Raw genomic sequence first — 16,952 nt, 5'->3', positions numbered from 1 at the left:
GACTAACTCTAAAACTTTGGCAAATGCTGCTTTAAATGTAGGGCCTGTAGGCAACGGTGTTTCTTAAATAGTAGAGTATCATAGCATTCATGTATTTTAAAGTCTTTGGATTATTTATTCCATGGAATAAACTATAAATAATAGAAATATTTTGCACACAGATGCAATTTGCACTGATAAACTAAATAAGATTCAATTAAAAGAATGCATTCTAACTAATATTTTAGCTTTTAACTTTTATGATAGAGCTTTCATGATGACATAATTCTCCATTCCTCATACCTCCTCCACAACTGAAATGCTGTAGCAGCTTTTCTTCTCTTTGTAAGAAATATATTTATGTAGGCATATTATTTATGTATTCATATATATGTAAAATATTCCACATATGTATCCTTGAGTTTTAAAACTAAATGTTATAAACGACTATATTTTTATTTCAAAAGTGATATATTTATATTACTCATGTATTTGTAATGTAATTAAATAATATAGCAAATTTGGTGGGGATGGGGTGTGTTTGCACTGAAGAAATGTTGTGATCCTAAGTTGAAACAGTAAGTGACAAACAGCATTTCTTTCTCTAGAGACCGGATCTCCAATTACAGCCTCATGCATTGGATTGGGTAATTCAAAAACGCCTCCTCCAGGGCAAGCAGGAAAAAGTGTCCCGGGATACAATGGTAAGAAATGACTATAATTATTAGAAGTATGTAATGTTGACAACTGTGGTATTTTCTTGTATCTAGTGTGTATCGTAGTACACACCTTGATGTTTAGTACACATAATGACGTTTCGTACACATAGTACACATAATGATGTTTAGTGTTTGATTGAATGAATGTATTGTATTAAAAATGAATGCCTTAAATTTTAATATCCAAAGTAAGGTTGTGGAAGTAAGATTGAGCATTTCCAGGGGCAGGTTTTAAATGACTGTTATAACCAAGAAAATAATATAATTTTAAAGTCTATTAAAAATACAGGTGTGAAATTGCTATTTGTGGAACACCTGATGTTGCCAAGTACTTTACACACTTCATTTCATTTAATCCTGAAGTATACTTAAGTCAGAAACCTTATTACTGTTTTAGAGATGAGCCAGCTGATGCTCATAGAGATTAGATGGCTTTCTTAAGGTAGCACAGTTGGTTGGTGTCTCAGTGCAAATTTGTGTTGTATTTTGTTCCTTGCTTTTGTAACAAAAGCTGCAGGTTTTCCCCTTTGCATATGCTACCTTTTAATTTAAGCATGATAGTAAGACTTTTGAAGCTTGTTGGCTAAAGACAAATACAAAGAATAAGGGTCCTAAAATAGTTCTTCCATGTGAGCTTTATGTGACAAAGAAATAGGATATCCTACAAAACTTAACTCTTTAGTTGTACAGTTTATGTAAGTCATCTCACTTTTTCAACATTCAGTTTTCTTATACCTAAACAGAAGTAATAATGCATGAGCTTTCTAGGTCTGCTGTGTTGTAACATTCCACAGTGAGATTAACACCTATCTACCAATGGAAAGGCTGGATTAAATCTTGGCAAGTAGTGCTAACCATTGCTTCAGAGAAGCCCGAGGGACTAACTTGACTTAGAACCACACATGTATGTTACAAACAGGGAAAACAAGGCACAGAGGTTATATAATTTCCATAAGGTTGCACAATTAAGTTCAATAGCTTTTCTGAGGAAAACCAAGCTTTGAGGACCAGGGTATGATTCCTAACATATGTTTTCTATTTTACATATAAATTAAAAAAAATTAGGGATTTGCTTTTTGCTTGTCAACATAAAAAAGGTTTTATTTTCCTTTCTGAGACAATGATTAGTCAAGGAAGTGTGGATCATTTGATTTAATTTGGCAGACATGTTTATAAAAACATTTTGGAATTTTTAATTCAGGTCAGAAATAGGTATTCTGTGAAATGACTTCTCTAGCCCCGGAATAGTGAGCCCACATTTAGAGAAATAGCCCATTTGAACAGTTCAGTCATCCCTGTACCTAGAATACATGCTTTTGTGTTGAGACATTTTTAGGCGTTTCTGATTGTGGGAGATGTTAAACACATTTTCCTTTGGCTTTTCAATACTGCTTTTATATCCAGTTGTAAGAAAGAGCTTAAGCTTTGATACCTTGTGAAACTTCACTACAGAAGTTTGCTCATTGTATGAAAGCAATTGGATTGCAGATAGCACAGGTTAAACATCATTAACCAAGGAACAAGTGACTTTATAATGAAAGGTTTTTATGTTGTGTGGTAACTCAGAGATCCAGTATCACAGAGCAGTATTTCATAAGCTATCTTACCCTTGGGAAACGGAAGAACATGCTTTTTTTTGAAAAACATTCAATGTAATATAACTCTTAATTTCACACACGTTGAATACCTTATGCAAGCTTGTCACTTCATAGATAGTTGCCGGCTCCCCTTCCCCCTTCTCTACCCTACCTCCTCACCCCACCCCTACCTCCTAGAAATTCTCTACCAATGCTGAGAAGGGAATTGCTTCTCTTTTATGGAAAGGAAAACGGAAGGGGCAGAAGAATGTTTCCTGGAGCACTTAGCAATTCCACGACCTTATTGGGACTTGGGGAAACAAAAATGAATCAGAACTGGCTTCCAACTCACAAACTCGTGAAATACAGATTCTTACACCTCTACTAATTGTCAAGTTTGAGTTTTAAAACAAAATGTTCCAGGAACATAAAGAAGGGGACATTATTTTTTTCTGGAACGATGTCCTTTTCCTTCTCATAGCTACTCAGAGTTACAAAGAATGAAGCCACATGAACAATCTAGTAAAGCCTAGAACATGGAGATTTATCTTGATATGCAGTTTTCAGTAAGGGTTGCTTAATGTGGATATAAGCTTTAATCTCCTAAATGCTTTCTGGATTTTATCAGAATAGCTTGGAAAGCAATGGGATGTTTGGTAAGATTAAAGTGACCTAGTTTAAAGCTTTTCAAATGATAGTAAGACTTAAAATGGAGTAAAGGATTTTTCATACTTTTAAATGCTGTATTTTCATTGCTTACATTTTCATGTATTTTAAATTTTTAATAGTTGAACATATTTTAAGCTTTTAATCAATTAGAATATGGTAAATGTGTTTTTTTTTTTTGGTAAATGTGTTTAAATGGGAATCATAAGCATATATATGATGCCTTTAAGAGAGATTCTTAAATTCAAATGAAAATCTATGATGCTTTAGGAATGTAAGGAATCAAACTCATGTACTTGTATTTTTTAGAAGTTGTTTTAGTTTGTTTAAATATGTCTGTATCCTCATAGGAATTAAAAAATTCCCTTTTCAAGCTGGCTGTTTGGTGGTTAAAAAACACTGCAAAATGTACATTTTAAGATTTTCCACTTTTGTTAAAATATTTACTTATATTTTACTTTGTAGTTATGATTTTGGATGACAATATGCAAAAACTGAAGGCTCGGAGTTTGGGAAATATTGTGGTAAAGTAAGCAAAATTTTCAATACTACTACTTAAAAGAGAAAAAGTTGATATATAATATTAAGAAAAAGATGGAATGAAAGCTTTAACAGTACTGGTGAGGAGGTTGTAGAATGAACTTTCAGAATCAGTTTTGTTAGAGAATTATGACTTTAATGTAATTCAGATTTGGAAGCCTCATAAAATAATACAAATTTAGTTATAATTTTTAAAAAGACAAATCTTACATCATTAAAAAAAAAAAAAACTTCTGGCAAAACTATGAAAAAGTAAATAGTTTCTGTACCCCCCCCACCCCCAGCCACATGCTGTGAATTTTGTAATACACAACCATGTGCCACAAAAAATCATTTCTCTTGGTGCTGGACTGCACAGATGGTGGTGGGTCCATGGGATTATAATGGGGCCAAAAAATGTGTATCTCCGAGTGACGTTGAACACATATGCAGCATTATTCATGTTATGTGATGATGGTGGTGGAAAAAAACTGACAACATTGTTGATCCTGTAAAAAGTGTAGCATATATAATTTATATATTTTATCTGAAAATGATAATAAATGATATGTTACTGGTTTATATCTTTACTGCAAGGTATCATACTTTTAAAAAAATCATTAATATAAAAAACATATTTCATGCATTTCATAGGTACAGTTATGAGGAGATTACCATACTTCCTTCCTTCTCTCCCTTGCCTTCCTCAGTCCCTATGCTTCACCCTTCCTTATTTTCCTTCAGTTTTTGCAAAAACATGGTTTCAATCTACTCCATGATCACAGGCTTAATGCACAACTAACCATAATATTCAACAGGTCAAAAACAGACCGCATTTGCACTGGAGTATAAACAAGGGCAAAAAGCAATAATCAATAAACAACAGTCAATCACAAGATGTCCACTTAATCCCTATACATTTTTTGTACTCTGTATTTTTTCAAAGATTTATTTTATTTATTTGAAAGAGATAGAGAGGCAGAGACAGGTCTTCCATCTACTGATTCACTCCCCAAGTGGCCCCAACAGCAGGAACTGAGCCAACCCAAACCCTGGAGCCAGGAGCTTCTTCAGGATCTCCCACATAGGTCCAGGGGCACAAGGACATGGGCCAACCTCCACTATTTTCCAAGGCGCAGTAGGAGAGAGCTGAATAGGAAGTAGAGCAGCCAATTCTCAAACCAGTGCCCATATTGGTTGCTGGTGCTGCTGGTAGGGGCTTTAACCCAATGCGCTACAGCACTGGCCCCTGTACTATGTATTTAATACCACATGTCAGAGAAAACATGATATTTGTCTTTTTTGGACTGGCTTATTTCACTAAGCATAATGGTTTCCAGTTCCATCCATTTTGTTGCAAAAGCAGGATTTCGTTCTTTTTTTTTTTTTTTTTTATGGCTGAGTAGTATTCCATAGTGTTTAATACCACATTTTCTTAATCCAGTCGTCAGTTGATGGACATCTGGGATGATTACATATCTTAGCTATTGTAAGTTGAGCTGCAATAAAGCTAAGAATACAAATAACTTTCGTATGTTGATTCCATTATATCTGAGTGAATTTCCCAGAGTGAAATGGCTGACGGACACATTTAAAAAATGCTCAGGATCACTAGTCATCTGGGAAATTCAAATAAAAACCACAGTGAGGTGTCACCTCATCCCAGTTAGAATGACTATCATCCAAAAATCAAAAACTAATAAATCTTGGCAAGGATATGGGGAAGAAGGCTCCTTAATACACAGTTGGTAGGAATGTAAAGTTGTTGAAAACCATTATGGAAGATGGTATGGAAATACCTCAGAAATCTGAAAGTAAAGCTACCATCCCGTATCATACTTTCTATCATTATTTCAGAATGTAGTCCTTCTATTTTTTTTTTTTTTTAAGTTCACTGTAAAACAGTATGCCTTGTGGTGGATCTTCGGCACAGTGGCTAAGAAGTGGCTTGGGGCTTCCACATCACATGTCAGCCTGTTTGGTTGAGTCCCAGTGCAGCTTCTAGTTTCAGCTTCTTGCTAATCTGCACTCTGGGAACTAGCGGGTGATGTCTCAAGTACATGAGTCCCTTTCACCAAGTTGTCTATTTTGTTTTTTTCTGGGCTTCTGAGATGTGACCAAAGTTGTTTTCTTCTAACAGTTTCATAGTTTGACTTGTTAGATTTAGGTCTTTATTGTTAGTTAGTTGATATTTGTACATTGTGAGAGATAAAGGTTTAGTTTACTCTTCTGCATATGGATGTCCAATTTTTCCAGCATCATTTCACTTATTGATGATTGTCTTTGTCCAGTGCGGACACTTCTTGCGGAAGACTGGCAGCTGTAGATGTGTGGGTATTCTTTCAGGCACTGTGTTCTGCTCCACTGCTCTGTGTAACTGCTCTTTTTGTGCTAATACCATGCTGTTTTGATAATGACAGCTTTGAAGTCAAATAGTATAGTGACTCCTGCCTTGTTCTTTTTGCTCAAGGTTGCTTTGGCTATTCAAGGTACTGTACTCTCTATTAACTACCACATTGCTACCGTATGGTTCCACACAGATTTTATGAGTGTTTTACTGGTTTTCTAAAGAATGTCATTGGCATTTTGACAGCGGTATTACATTATGATACTGTATATTGGTTTGGGTACTTTGGACATCTTAATAACTTTTATTCTTCCAGTCCATGAAAATAGGATGTTTTCCCATTTTGCTGTCCTCTTGAATTTCTTTTATCAGTGTTTTGTACTTTCGATTGTAGAAACCTTTTACCTCTTTGATTAATTTTTTTCCTGAGTATTTTATTTTTTTAATATTTTAGCGTCTTTGTTTTCTTGATTTGTTTTTCAGGTAATTTGCTTTTGGCATATCCCAGTGCTACTGATTTTTCTATCTTGACTTTAAATTCTGCAATTCTACTGAAATAGTTTATTGCTTCTCATTGTATGTGGTGGGGAGGGGTGGGATTTTCTATATGTATAAGGTCATATCCTTTGCAGCTTTCCTAGTTGGATGCCCTTTCTCTGACAAGGTGGATATCCTCTTCTTATTTTTGATCTGAGAAAGCTTTCCATTTTTCCATTCAGTATGATGTTAACTGTGAACTTACTGTATATGGCCTTTACTAGAGTGAGATACATTCATTCTGTACCCCATTTATTTAAGATTTTTATCATGAAGATATTTTGACTTTTTTGTGCATATTCTGAGATGACTGTATAATTTTTGTCCTTTATTCTGTTGTTGTTGCAGTGTTTTGTGTTTATTTGTTTTTTTTATGTGAACTCATCCTTGCCTCTCTGAATGGAATCCACTTTATGACAGTGAATAATCTTTCTAATATGATTTTAGTTTGCTAGTATTTTGTTGAAGATTTTAGCATTTATGTTCATCAGAGATACTGACTTACAATTCTCTTTTTTGTTATGTTGTCTGGTTTGAGTATCAGGGAAATCTGGGCCTCATCGAATGAGTTTGGAGGGATTTTCTCCTTTTTAGTTTGTTGTACAAATTTATAGAGACATTTTATTGATGTTTTGATCTTGCCACTTCCTGGTCTTTTCAGATCTTCTGTTTCTTCATTATTCAATCTGGGTAGGTTGTATGTGTCCAGGTATTTTTTTTAATGTATTCATGGTTATCAAATTTGTTGCTGTGTTGTGATTTATAGTAAACTTTAATTATAATTTGTATTTCTCTGGTATCATTTATAATGTCTACTTTTTTTTATTTCCTCTGCATTTGAATCTTGTTTCTCCATGTTGCTAAGGGTTTGTTAATTTTGTTTTTATTTTCAGCAAACCAGATCTTCATTTCTTTGATGCTTTTCTATTTTTCTTTAATCTGTATTTCACTTAAGTTTGGGGTTCGTTCATTTTTGTTTTTCTAATTCCATTAGGTACAGCATTAGACTATTTCTGATTTTCTAAAAAATTATTTGATGAGAGAAAGAGAATGCTCCCATGCATTGATTTAGTTCCAAAATGCCCACCATAACAGCTAGGACTGGACTGGAACCAGAGATAGAAGCCAGTATCATAATTCAGTTACACCATGAGGTTGGCAGGAACTCCATCAGTTAAGCCATCCCTGCTGACTTCCTGTGGCTGCAGTGGTAGAAGGCTGAAGTCAGGAACTGGTGCTGAGAATTGAACCTAGGCACTCTGATGTAGAAAGCGGGAATCTTAACCACAAGGCTGAGTGCCCATTCTTTGGTGCCTTTTTTTTTTTTTTAATGTGGCTATTAGTTGCTATGAACTTCCCTGCTATTTTTACTTTTTATGTATTCTGTAGGTTTTGTTATGGAATATTTCCATTTTCATTTGTTTTAAGAAATTTTAAATTTCCTTCTTAAGTTTTTTGATCCATTAGTTGTAAAGATATGTTAGTTGTTATTATATGTTTGTGTAGTTCACAAAGCGTTTCCTGTTTTTGATTTCTAATTTATTGCATTGTTAGAAAAAGTAATGAATGCAGTTTCAGTTTTTATGAGTTCGTTGAAATTTGTTTTGGGTCAAGCATGTGCTCTTGTCCTTCTGAGTGTTCTAAGTCTTGAGAAGAATGTACAGTTTGCAGCCATTGAATGAAATGTTTTGTAGATGTCTTTTAGGTTCATTTGACTTAAATTCACTAAAACTCTACCATTTCTTTGCAGATTTTCTGTCTGAATAATCTGTCCACTGTTGAAACTGGGGTGTTAAAGCCCCCTACTCTTACTATATTTGAGTCCATCTCTTCTTTTTATATTTAATGTTTGCTTCACGTATTTAGTACTCCAATATTGAGTACACAGGCATTTATAAGTTGTCATTTCCTCTTATTTAATTGACTCCTTTATCATATAATGAACTTCCTAATCTCTTCTTACTGCTTTGAAGACTATTTTTATCTGATGTAAGTATGGCTGCTTGTGCTTTTTTTGGATTTGATTTTTTTTCCTTCTTTTCAAATAAGGTTTAAGTAGTAGAATTTACCAGAATGAGCTGCTATCAAGAACTTTATATGTCAGGTCTTAAAAGAGATTTTCCGCTATTAATTTATATTAGAAGTCAAAACAACTTCCATTAGTTGACATTCTCAGATTGGTATAAGATTGCTTCCTATTAGTAAAATATTGTATATGCTATAAAATTACATGAAAGGCAGTAGTAAAAACAGAACATTTTTTAGGAAGAGATGTTTTAACTTAAAAATTTAATAAGGCGATACATATTATGACACTATTCTCATACTCATCCATTAACATATAAATAGTTTTTCTTGGAAAGTTTCAGTCTTAAGACCACATATCCAAAAAGCTGGAAAAATTGAATTTTGAAATTACTATTTATATTCCTCTCTGAATCAGAATCCATATTCACATAGAAATGGTTGAAATTTTACCTGTTAGGTGAAGATCAGCAGGAGGAAGGGGAAGGGCTTGCCAAAGGCATTGATAATGTGAACACGATTGTGGGTGAAAGTTTAGCTTGCTTAGGAAGGTGCATGATTTTGAGAGCACTCTAGCAACATACATTTTTAAATAACCTTCAAACTATAAGTCAGTCTTCTATTCTCTAAGGGAACTGCTACCATATTCCAGAGATACAGAGATAACATTTGATGTACATTTTAAACTCCTCCTGGAATCTGTCACTCTATGAGTGGCTTTGCCTCACATCTGTTCATGGATAGTAGAATATAGCAGCATCACACAAAAATTGCAACTATTCCTTATAGCCATTAGTAATAGTTCAAGTTTGAAAGTAATTCAGTATTGCTTTAAAGCACACCATGGTTGTCTAGACTGCAAGTCCAGAATGATGTTCTTCCGTATATCCTAAGTAGGGTCTCTGAGATTTCTTTATAAATTTCTCCGAGATTTCTTTATAAATTACTTGAAGATGCAGTCTGCATACATACAGAGGAATTAGTTTCTCCTTTTGATTAATAGTGAAAGTAGATACTTGAAAAAATGTTTTCAATATTGTGTTAGATAGGATTAAAATAATCAGAAAAAGAAACTACAAGATCTCAGTCTCTGCCTCCCTCTCTTTCCCTTCCTCCCAGTCTCCCTCCCTCTGTCAGAGACTAACTCTGGAAAGCTTTTTCTTTTTTTTTTTTAAGATTTTATTTATTTCATTGAGAGGTAGAGTTACAGACAGAGAAAAGGAGAGACAGAGAAAGGGCTTCCATCTGCTGCTTCACTCCCCAAGTGGCTGCAATGGCTGGAGCTGCGTTGATCCGAAGCCAGGAGCCAGGAGCTCCTTCCAGGTCTCCCATGTGGGTGCAGGGCCCCAAGCACCTGGGTCATCTTCTGCTTTCCAGGGCCTTAAATGGAGAGCTGGATCGGAGGAGGAGCATCCCAGTCATGAACCAGTGCCCGTATGAGATGCCGATGCCGCAGGCAGAGGCTTAGCCTACTATGCCGCAGTGCCAAAAAACGTTTTGCAGGAACTCATATTCAACTGTGAGAGCGAGCTGTCTCCATTTTAAAGCCAAATTGTCAGTAGCCATTCTACCCTAACTCATGAATCTGAAAATGATTCACACATCCCAGCAGCTGCCTGTAATATGGGCAAAATATTTTCATATTAACATCTACCAGTGAGAGTTGTTTGAGGCTGGCTCCACGGCTCAATAGGCTAATCCTCCGCCTACAGTGCTGGCACACCGGGTTCTAATCCTGGTCGGGGTGCAGATTCTGTCCCGGTTGCCCCTCTTCCAGGCCAGCTCTCTGCTGTGGCCCGGGAGTGCAGTGGAGGATGGCCCAAGTGCTTGGGCCCTGCACCCCATGGGAGACCAGGAGAAGCACCTAGCTCCTGGCTTCAGATCGGCACAGTGCGCTCGCCACAGTACCCCAGCTGCAGCAGCCATTGGGGGGTGAACCAACGGAAAAGGAAGACCTTTCTCTCTGTCTCTCTCTCTCTCACTGTCCACTCTGCCTGTCAAAAAAAAAAAAAAAAAGAAAAGAAAAGAAAGTTGTTTGAACAGGTACATACTGAGAAATTTTGACGCGTGGAAACAAACACATACAATCGAGAAAAGGATCTCTTGATGCATTTGGGTTTTTCCACCTCTGTTCCATGACAGTGACATGCTGGAAACCACTATTTTGCTCTCCTGATACCCCTTCCCTAGAAGGTAGCCATGTCACTGATTTTTAAACTACTGGAGGCCCTAGGATGTAATAAACAAGCATGACACAGTTTTAGTGGTTTACTTGCATTCACAGAATTTATCTTTATAGTACAAGAGAAAACTTGATGTCCACATGGATGTTAGAAAATTCTTTGATTCTGACACCCACTCCAGGCAGTTAATTTAGTGGAGAAGTTATGCTGTCTGAATTGCTATGAATACAAAATGCTCATGAATTTTAGAAGGTGCTCCTGTAATTTCAACCAGAGTTCCAAAGTGCAGAAATCAAACCACAAGTCAATAATTCCCAGGCAAACTGAGAACAGGGCATGAAGGAAAAATTCATCCGCAGTTGCCTTCCTTGGCACCACAGCGCTCACTCTTATTAAACCCATATGTCTTGGGCTCTTGCTGATGGGCATACATTTTTCTCAGACCATCCTTTGTTGCCTTTGGAAGTGTGGCTTGTCCATTTCATACTGTGTTTCTCTGACCTATGATTGAAGGGAGCTGTGTTCACTTGTCCGATTGGTTTTTACTTTAGTGCTTGGCAATTTCTCATTCTTCAGATATTGAACTCTTTGGCCCTTAATGATGTTTGTTCCCCTCTTTACAGCTTCACATGAGTGATTCAGTCACAGCTATCTTGGGAAATGAACAAGAACGTTTTCTTCTTATCAGGGCTTCCTTTGGGTAAAATCTATGATGTTACATCACTGTAATGCATTCCTCTCTAAATCTCATCTGCAGATTTTTGTGTGATCTCTTCATAAGTCTGTGACTTAGATAATGTGATGTTATCCTCAATTATGAGAAACTGAGCATTGTTGGTTACCCAGCTAGAACTCAAATTGTTACCCAGTTTTTGTCTACTGAGATATAGTCTCTTCTAATAAAATAAAAAGTAGCTTCATATGAAAGCCTAAAGTAATTACAAAAAAGGAAAATACTGGGAATAAATAATGAACATGAAATACTGGGTGTGTATACTTGGAATTTAATACCTAAATTTTTTAGGAAACAGGATTTATGTCTTCAATTTATTTTTGTTACACTGGGGACTCTTCTGTAGCAGTGAACACGGAAAACAGATCTTACTTAGGTTTGGATGGAAGGCACCATGTATTGGTCAGAAATGTGTTCCCTTCTAAGGTGGTTGACTTTTGCTTGACCTAGCTATTTAAAGATTTCTGTAGCTTGCCTCCCTGCTACTGTCTCAGTCAATCTGCTCCCCTCTTCAGAATGGTCTCTATGGAACAGACATTCCCTGAAAGGAACGCCCGATTGACAGATTCACACTTGAGGGAGTTGTAAGGACCAAGGACCACCTCGCCCCCCTATTTTTTCATTCTTTGTTTTTTGGTTGGTTTGGGCTTTGTTTTTGTTTGTTTGTTTCTTTCTTTTTTTTTTTTTAACAGGCAGAGTGGACAGTGAGAGAGAGACCGAGAGAAAGGTCTTCCTTTGCCGTTGGTTCACCCTCCAATGGCCGTCGCGGCCGGCGCACTGCGCTGATCCAATGGCAGGAGCCAGGTGCTTCTCCTGGTCTCCCAAGGGGTGCAGGGCCCAAGCACTTGGGCCATCCTCCACTGCACTCCCTGGCCCCAGCAGAGAGCTGGCCTGGAAGAGGGGCAACCGGGACAGAATCCGGCGCCCCGACCAGGACTAGAACCCGGTGTGCCGGCGCCGCAAGGCGGAGGATTAGCCTAGTGAGCCACGGCGCCGGCTCTGGGCTTTGTTTTTTTCTGTTTTCTTTGGAAGAGTTGGGAAGATATTATAGGGTGGTAGAACTGATTTTGAATTTGAAGGATGAGTACAGGTATTTACCATTCCATTTCTTGGTATTTTCATATCTTTTCATTTCTTCTGCTATTGAATGCTTATACTAATGTAACTAAAGAAGAACTTTTCCTAAAATGTCAGGAAAAAATACACTAAATATATGTAACATGTGTATAAATGTTAAGAGAAACATATGAGAAGAAAAGTAATAAAATCTTGAAAGAAATTAGGTATATATGAGCTAGATCATTTAGAGTGTGTGTGTGTGTGTTTGTGTGTGTGTATGTGTATGTGTATGTGTATGAGAGATAGAGGGGCCGGCGCTGTGGCTCACTTGGTTAATCCTCCGCATGCAGCGTGGGCATCCCATGTGGGCACTGGGTTCTGGTCCCAGTTGCTCTTCTTCCAGTCCAGCTCTCTGCTGTGGCCCGGGAAGGCAGTGAAGGATGGCCCAAGTGCTTGGGCCTCTGCACCCGCATGGGAGAATGGGAGGAAGCACCTGGCTCTTGGCTTTGGATTGGCACAGCGCTGGCCGTAGCGGCTATTTGGGGAGTGAACCAATGGAAGGAAGACCTTTGTCTCTGTCTCTCCCTCTCACTGTGTGTAACTCTACCTCTCAAATAAATAAAGAATGCAATTAAAAAAAATGAGAAACAGAGAGAAAGTCACAAATATTTCCAATTCTGAAAACTTTTCGTTAAGACTGTTTTGTTGATTCTTTGAGAATTTCCACTTAAAATCTTCAAGAAACCATGACTTTTAAGTGAGGGGAAAAAAGGCATTCCTCTGTTTTATACTGTCACTTGCTTAGTCTACTTTATTGCTTTCCAGACTGATCCTCAGTTAGATGCGTAAATAATTAGAGTAGCTTTCTGGGGGTATTTCAGAAATAACGGAACACATACGCCATTTCCAGCATTTCCACTTCACAGATAGGGATAAAACTTCTCTTCCAAGTGCTCCTTACAGTGCAGAGTTTAACCCCCCACTGTTAAAACTTAATCGTAAAAAAAATCTTGAGTGTTTATATTTTGACATCATTTCATTAACTTTATGGAATATATATTCAAGAGAGTTTTCTATTTCTATTCTAAAAATACTAAATTTCTTGGTTAGGAGAATATGCAGGTCTCTCTTTACATCTGAGACCATATTGTGTATTTTTGTGTGATTAATACTTAGCATAATGACTGAAGAATACCAAACATGGACTAAATATTGATTGAATGAAGAAAATGAGTATGTAAGATAATGCATGAATGGACTAGTTAATTAAACAGTTCCTCTGGTGATTTCTCCTCTAATGTTATAAGTCCATCTTATCTGCACACGGTACCACCACTCAAATCTTCTCCATGCTATCAGCCTCTGTCTGCTGGCACATAACCCACTGACTGACGTCTCTCCTTCCAGTCACCCAAGGTCGTGTATATAGTCTTCCTTACTGCCTCCACTACCTTCCTGTTTGCTGTTGAATCACTACCACTGCTTTGCTACACTGAAATTACAGCTGTAAAGATACTCCAAATATCTGACTTCCAGTTCCATGATGAGTGTCGAATTCACTTGCAAACAGAGTGTTTTCTTTGTTGGATTTTGTTTCTTTGTTTGACCTGATCATAATTGAAACTCCACTCGCATGGCTCCTGTGATTCTGAGTTCTCATTCTTACACAGCTCTGAATTTCTCATTTTTTCTTGTTGAATGGTCTTCTTTCTTTGTTCCTTCTTCAACACTTGCTTGGCTTCAGAATTTATCTTTTCTGGTCCATATTCTCTGGAACACTCTGCCGATTTCTAAGATTTCTTTCATTACTTAGCTGTGATGCTAAGCACGTGTAGGTATCTACCCAGGCCCATCATCATTCTGGCTTTCAGGCATGCATTTATTGTATGATTGCTGCACTCATGATGCTACAGGTTCCTAAAATTGAATATCAAACCAAATGCTCTCTCTCCTCTCTGCTTCTCCAAACTGCAATTTTTCACTTCATTTAAATGCACGGATTTTACTGCATTTGTTCTTTTTGTGTTGGCATCTCCATTGATCTCGACTGGAAATTTAGAATTGGCATTAGTTCTCTCTTCTTCATCCCTCATCTTTAAATTTCATTCTCTTACTGTGGCTTCTGTCTATTTTATAACACTACCTTGGCTGTTCTTCCTGGAACAAAGATTTGATCGCAACTTTTTCCTTTTTTGAAAAGAAAGTTTGGTAACTCAGCATTATCACAGACCTATTGTACTAGGCAGAGTTGTCCAGAGAAACAGAACCCAAAAGATCTGTGTGCATATATAGAGAGAGGAAAGTTTATTTTACGGAATTGGCTCCTGCAGTTGTGGAGATTGGCAAGTAAAAATTATAATTCTGCAGTGTGCTCAGGTGGGATACAGACCCAGGGAACAGTTGCACTTTAAGACAGAGCTTTCTCTTCCTACAGGGAGGAGGTCAGTCTTTCTAGAAAATCTGTTTAGACCTTCACTAACTGAGCACACATTCACATTATGGAGGGTAATCTCCTTTATTCCAAGTCTAGTGATTTAAATGATAGTCTCATCTAAAAAAATGTTTTCACAGTAACTTTTGAAGAAAATAGTTTGATATCATGGCCTATCCATGTTAACACATAAAATTAACATCTCACCTATTCATGATGTGTAGGATGGTGTAAAATTTGTCCTTTGCTCCATTCACAGTTTAGCCCCTCTTTCATGTTGGTCAGACATAAATGCATATGTACACACCCCCTACTGCCCCGAGTGTTGCTCAGATTGATCATGGACTATTTGTGGTTGTATGTATATTATTCACTCTATTTCTCTCAGTCCCTTTGCTGTACCCTGCACATCTTAAGAAATCAGTACAACTTTGCTAGCTGCATGAATACAGATAGTGAAAGGAAGAAACACAATGAAGAAATAAATGAAGGGGATGGGCAGACTTAGAAATGTTAGGCAGCAAGCAGGAAGCACCCTACTTAGTACTTGGTCCTTCTCAGCTGCATTAATTTGTCCAAGATTGAAATCTGTATGTCAAAGTTTCTGATTCTTTTCCCTTTTCATATTTCCTCCTGCATAAAACGTCAGTCACATATTGCATATATGGGGTTCTTTGTTCTTAGATAAATGTTCCTGTAGGAGGATCAGGCTGATTCCAGCACCTGCTTTTCTGTGTTTAATGTTCTGCAGTTCATTCTTCTTTTTTCTTCTTTTGCTTTTCTCCCCCCTTCTTAGCCTTTTTCTGATATTCTTTACTGGCATTTGCCTGCCTCCTTGTGTCATATTTATTTACCATTACTTCTCTAATCTAAAAGAAACAAACTAAGTGTATGATATTTCTCTCAAATGATGGCTTTAATTTCATAAATACATGAAAGATAAGAAATTTTATATTTCTAACTTTTTAAAGATTTTTTTTGTTTGAAAGGCAGAGTTAGCAGGACGGGCAGATCTTTGATCTGACATTTCACTCCCTAAGTGACTGCAATGGCCAGGGCCAGACCAAACCAAAGCCAGGAACCGGGAGCTTCTTCCAGGTCTTCATTATTGGTGCAGGGTCCCAAACACTCAGGCTTTCCCAGGTGCAATAATGGAGCTGGATTGGAAGTGGAACAACCAGAGCCCATGCAGGATGTCAATGTTATAAGCAGTGGCTTTATTTGCTGTGCACAATACTGGACCCTATTTCTTTCTTCTTCTTCTTTTTTTTTTTTTTTTTTTTTTTTTTTTAAGACTTACTTACTGAATTGAAAGGTAGATCTCTCTTAAGAAAGAGAGATCTTGTATCTTCTGGTTCACTTCCCAGATGGTCACAAAGAGTGGAGCTGAACCAATCTGAAGCCAGGAGCCCAGAGTTTCTTCTGGGTCTCTCATGTAGGCGCAGGGGCCTAGGGACTTAGGTCATCTTCCACTGCTTTCCCAGGCACATTGGCAGGGAGCTGGATCAGTGGAACAGCTGAAATTCAAACTGATGCCCATATAGGATGCTGGTACTGTAGCCAGCATCTTTTTTTTTTTTTTTTGACAGGCAGAGTGGACAGTGAGAGAGAGAGAGAGAAAGGTCTTCCTTTTGCCGTTGGTTCACCCTCCAATGGCCGCCGCGGTAGGCGCGCTGCAGCCGGCGTACCGCGCTGATCTGATGGCAGGAGCCAGGTGCTTACCCTGGTCTCCCATGGGGTGCAGGGCCCAAGGACTTGGGCCACCCTCCACCGCACTCCCTGGCCACAGCAGAGAGCTGGCCTGGAAGAGGGGCAACTGGGACAGGATCGGTGCCCCGACTGGGACTAGAACCCGGTGTGCCGGCGCCGCAAGGCGGAGGATTAGCCTAGTGAGCCGCGGCGCCGGCCCTGCAGCCAGCATCTTTAACTTGCTATGCCACAGTGCCAGCATCTCTTTTATTTTAATTAATTTTTACTAGATTGTGATTTATAGATCAAAGTCTGAGAACATAACGATATTCCCTTTCTCCCTCCTTCCTGCCCTTCTTCCTTTTTTTTTTTTAAGTTTGTGAGATACCATATTTTAAATTTAGATTGCAATAAGAAGGTTTAATACTTCACTGAATAAAAAGTTCAGCAAGTAAAAACAAAAAGACCCTGGTAGAGGGAATATAGAC

The 16,952-nt window shown here is 37.7% G+C and overlaps 1 protein-coding gene across 2 annotated transcripts in view; it reads left to right on the top strand.

Annotated features, from left to right (window-relative positions):
* ACSS3 (acyl-CoA synthetase short chain family member 3) overlaps positions 1-16,952 on the top strand; it is a 353,512-nt gene that overhangs the window by 311,945 nt on the left and 24,615 nt on the right. For both annotated transcript variants that reach the window (XM_062203158.1, XM_062203157.1), the window contains 2 exons: positions 588-683; positions 3,407-3,470. In XM_062203158.1, coding sequence (XP_062059142.1) covers positions 588-683; positions 3,407-3,470 — 160 coding nt within the window. The remainder of the gene's footprint in view (positions 1-587; positions 684-3,406; positions 3,471-16,952) is intronic.

This window comes from Lepus europaeus, chromosome 10 (genome assembly GCF_033115175.1).
Source record: "Lepus europaeus isolate LE1 chromosome 10, mLepTim1.pri, whole genome shotgun sequence".
Lineage (NCBI taxonomy): Eukaryota > Metazoa > Chordata > Mammalia > Lagomorpha > Leporidae > Lepus > Lepus europaeus.
This window is presented reverse-complemented; position numbering and strand designations above follow the sequence as displayed.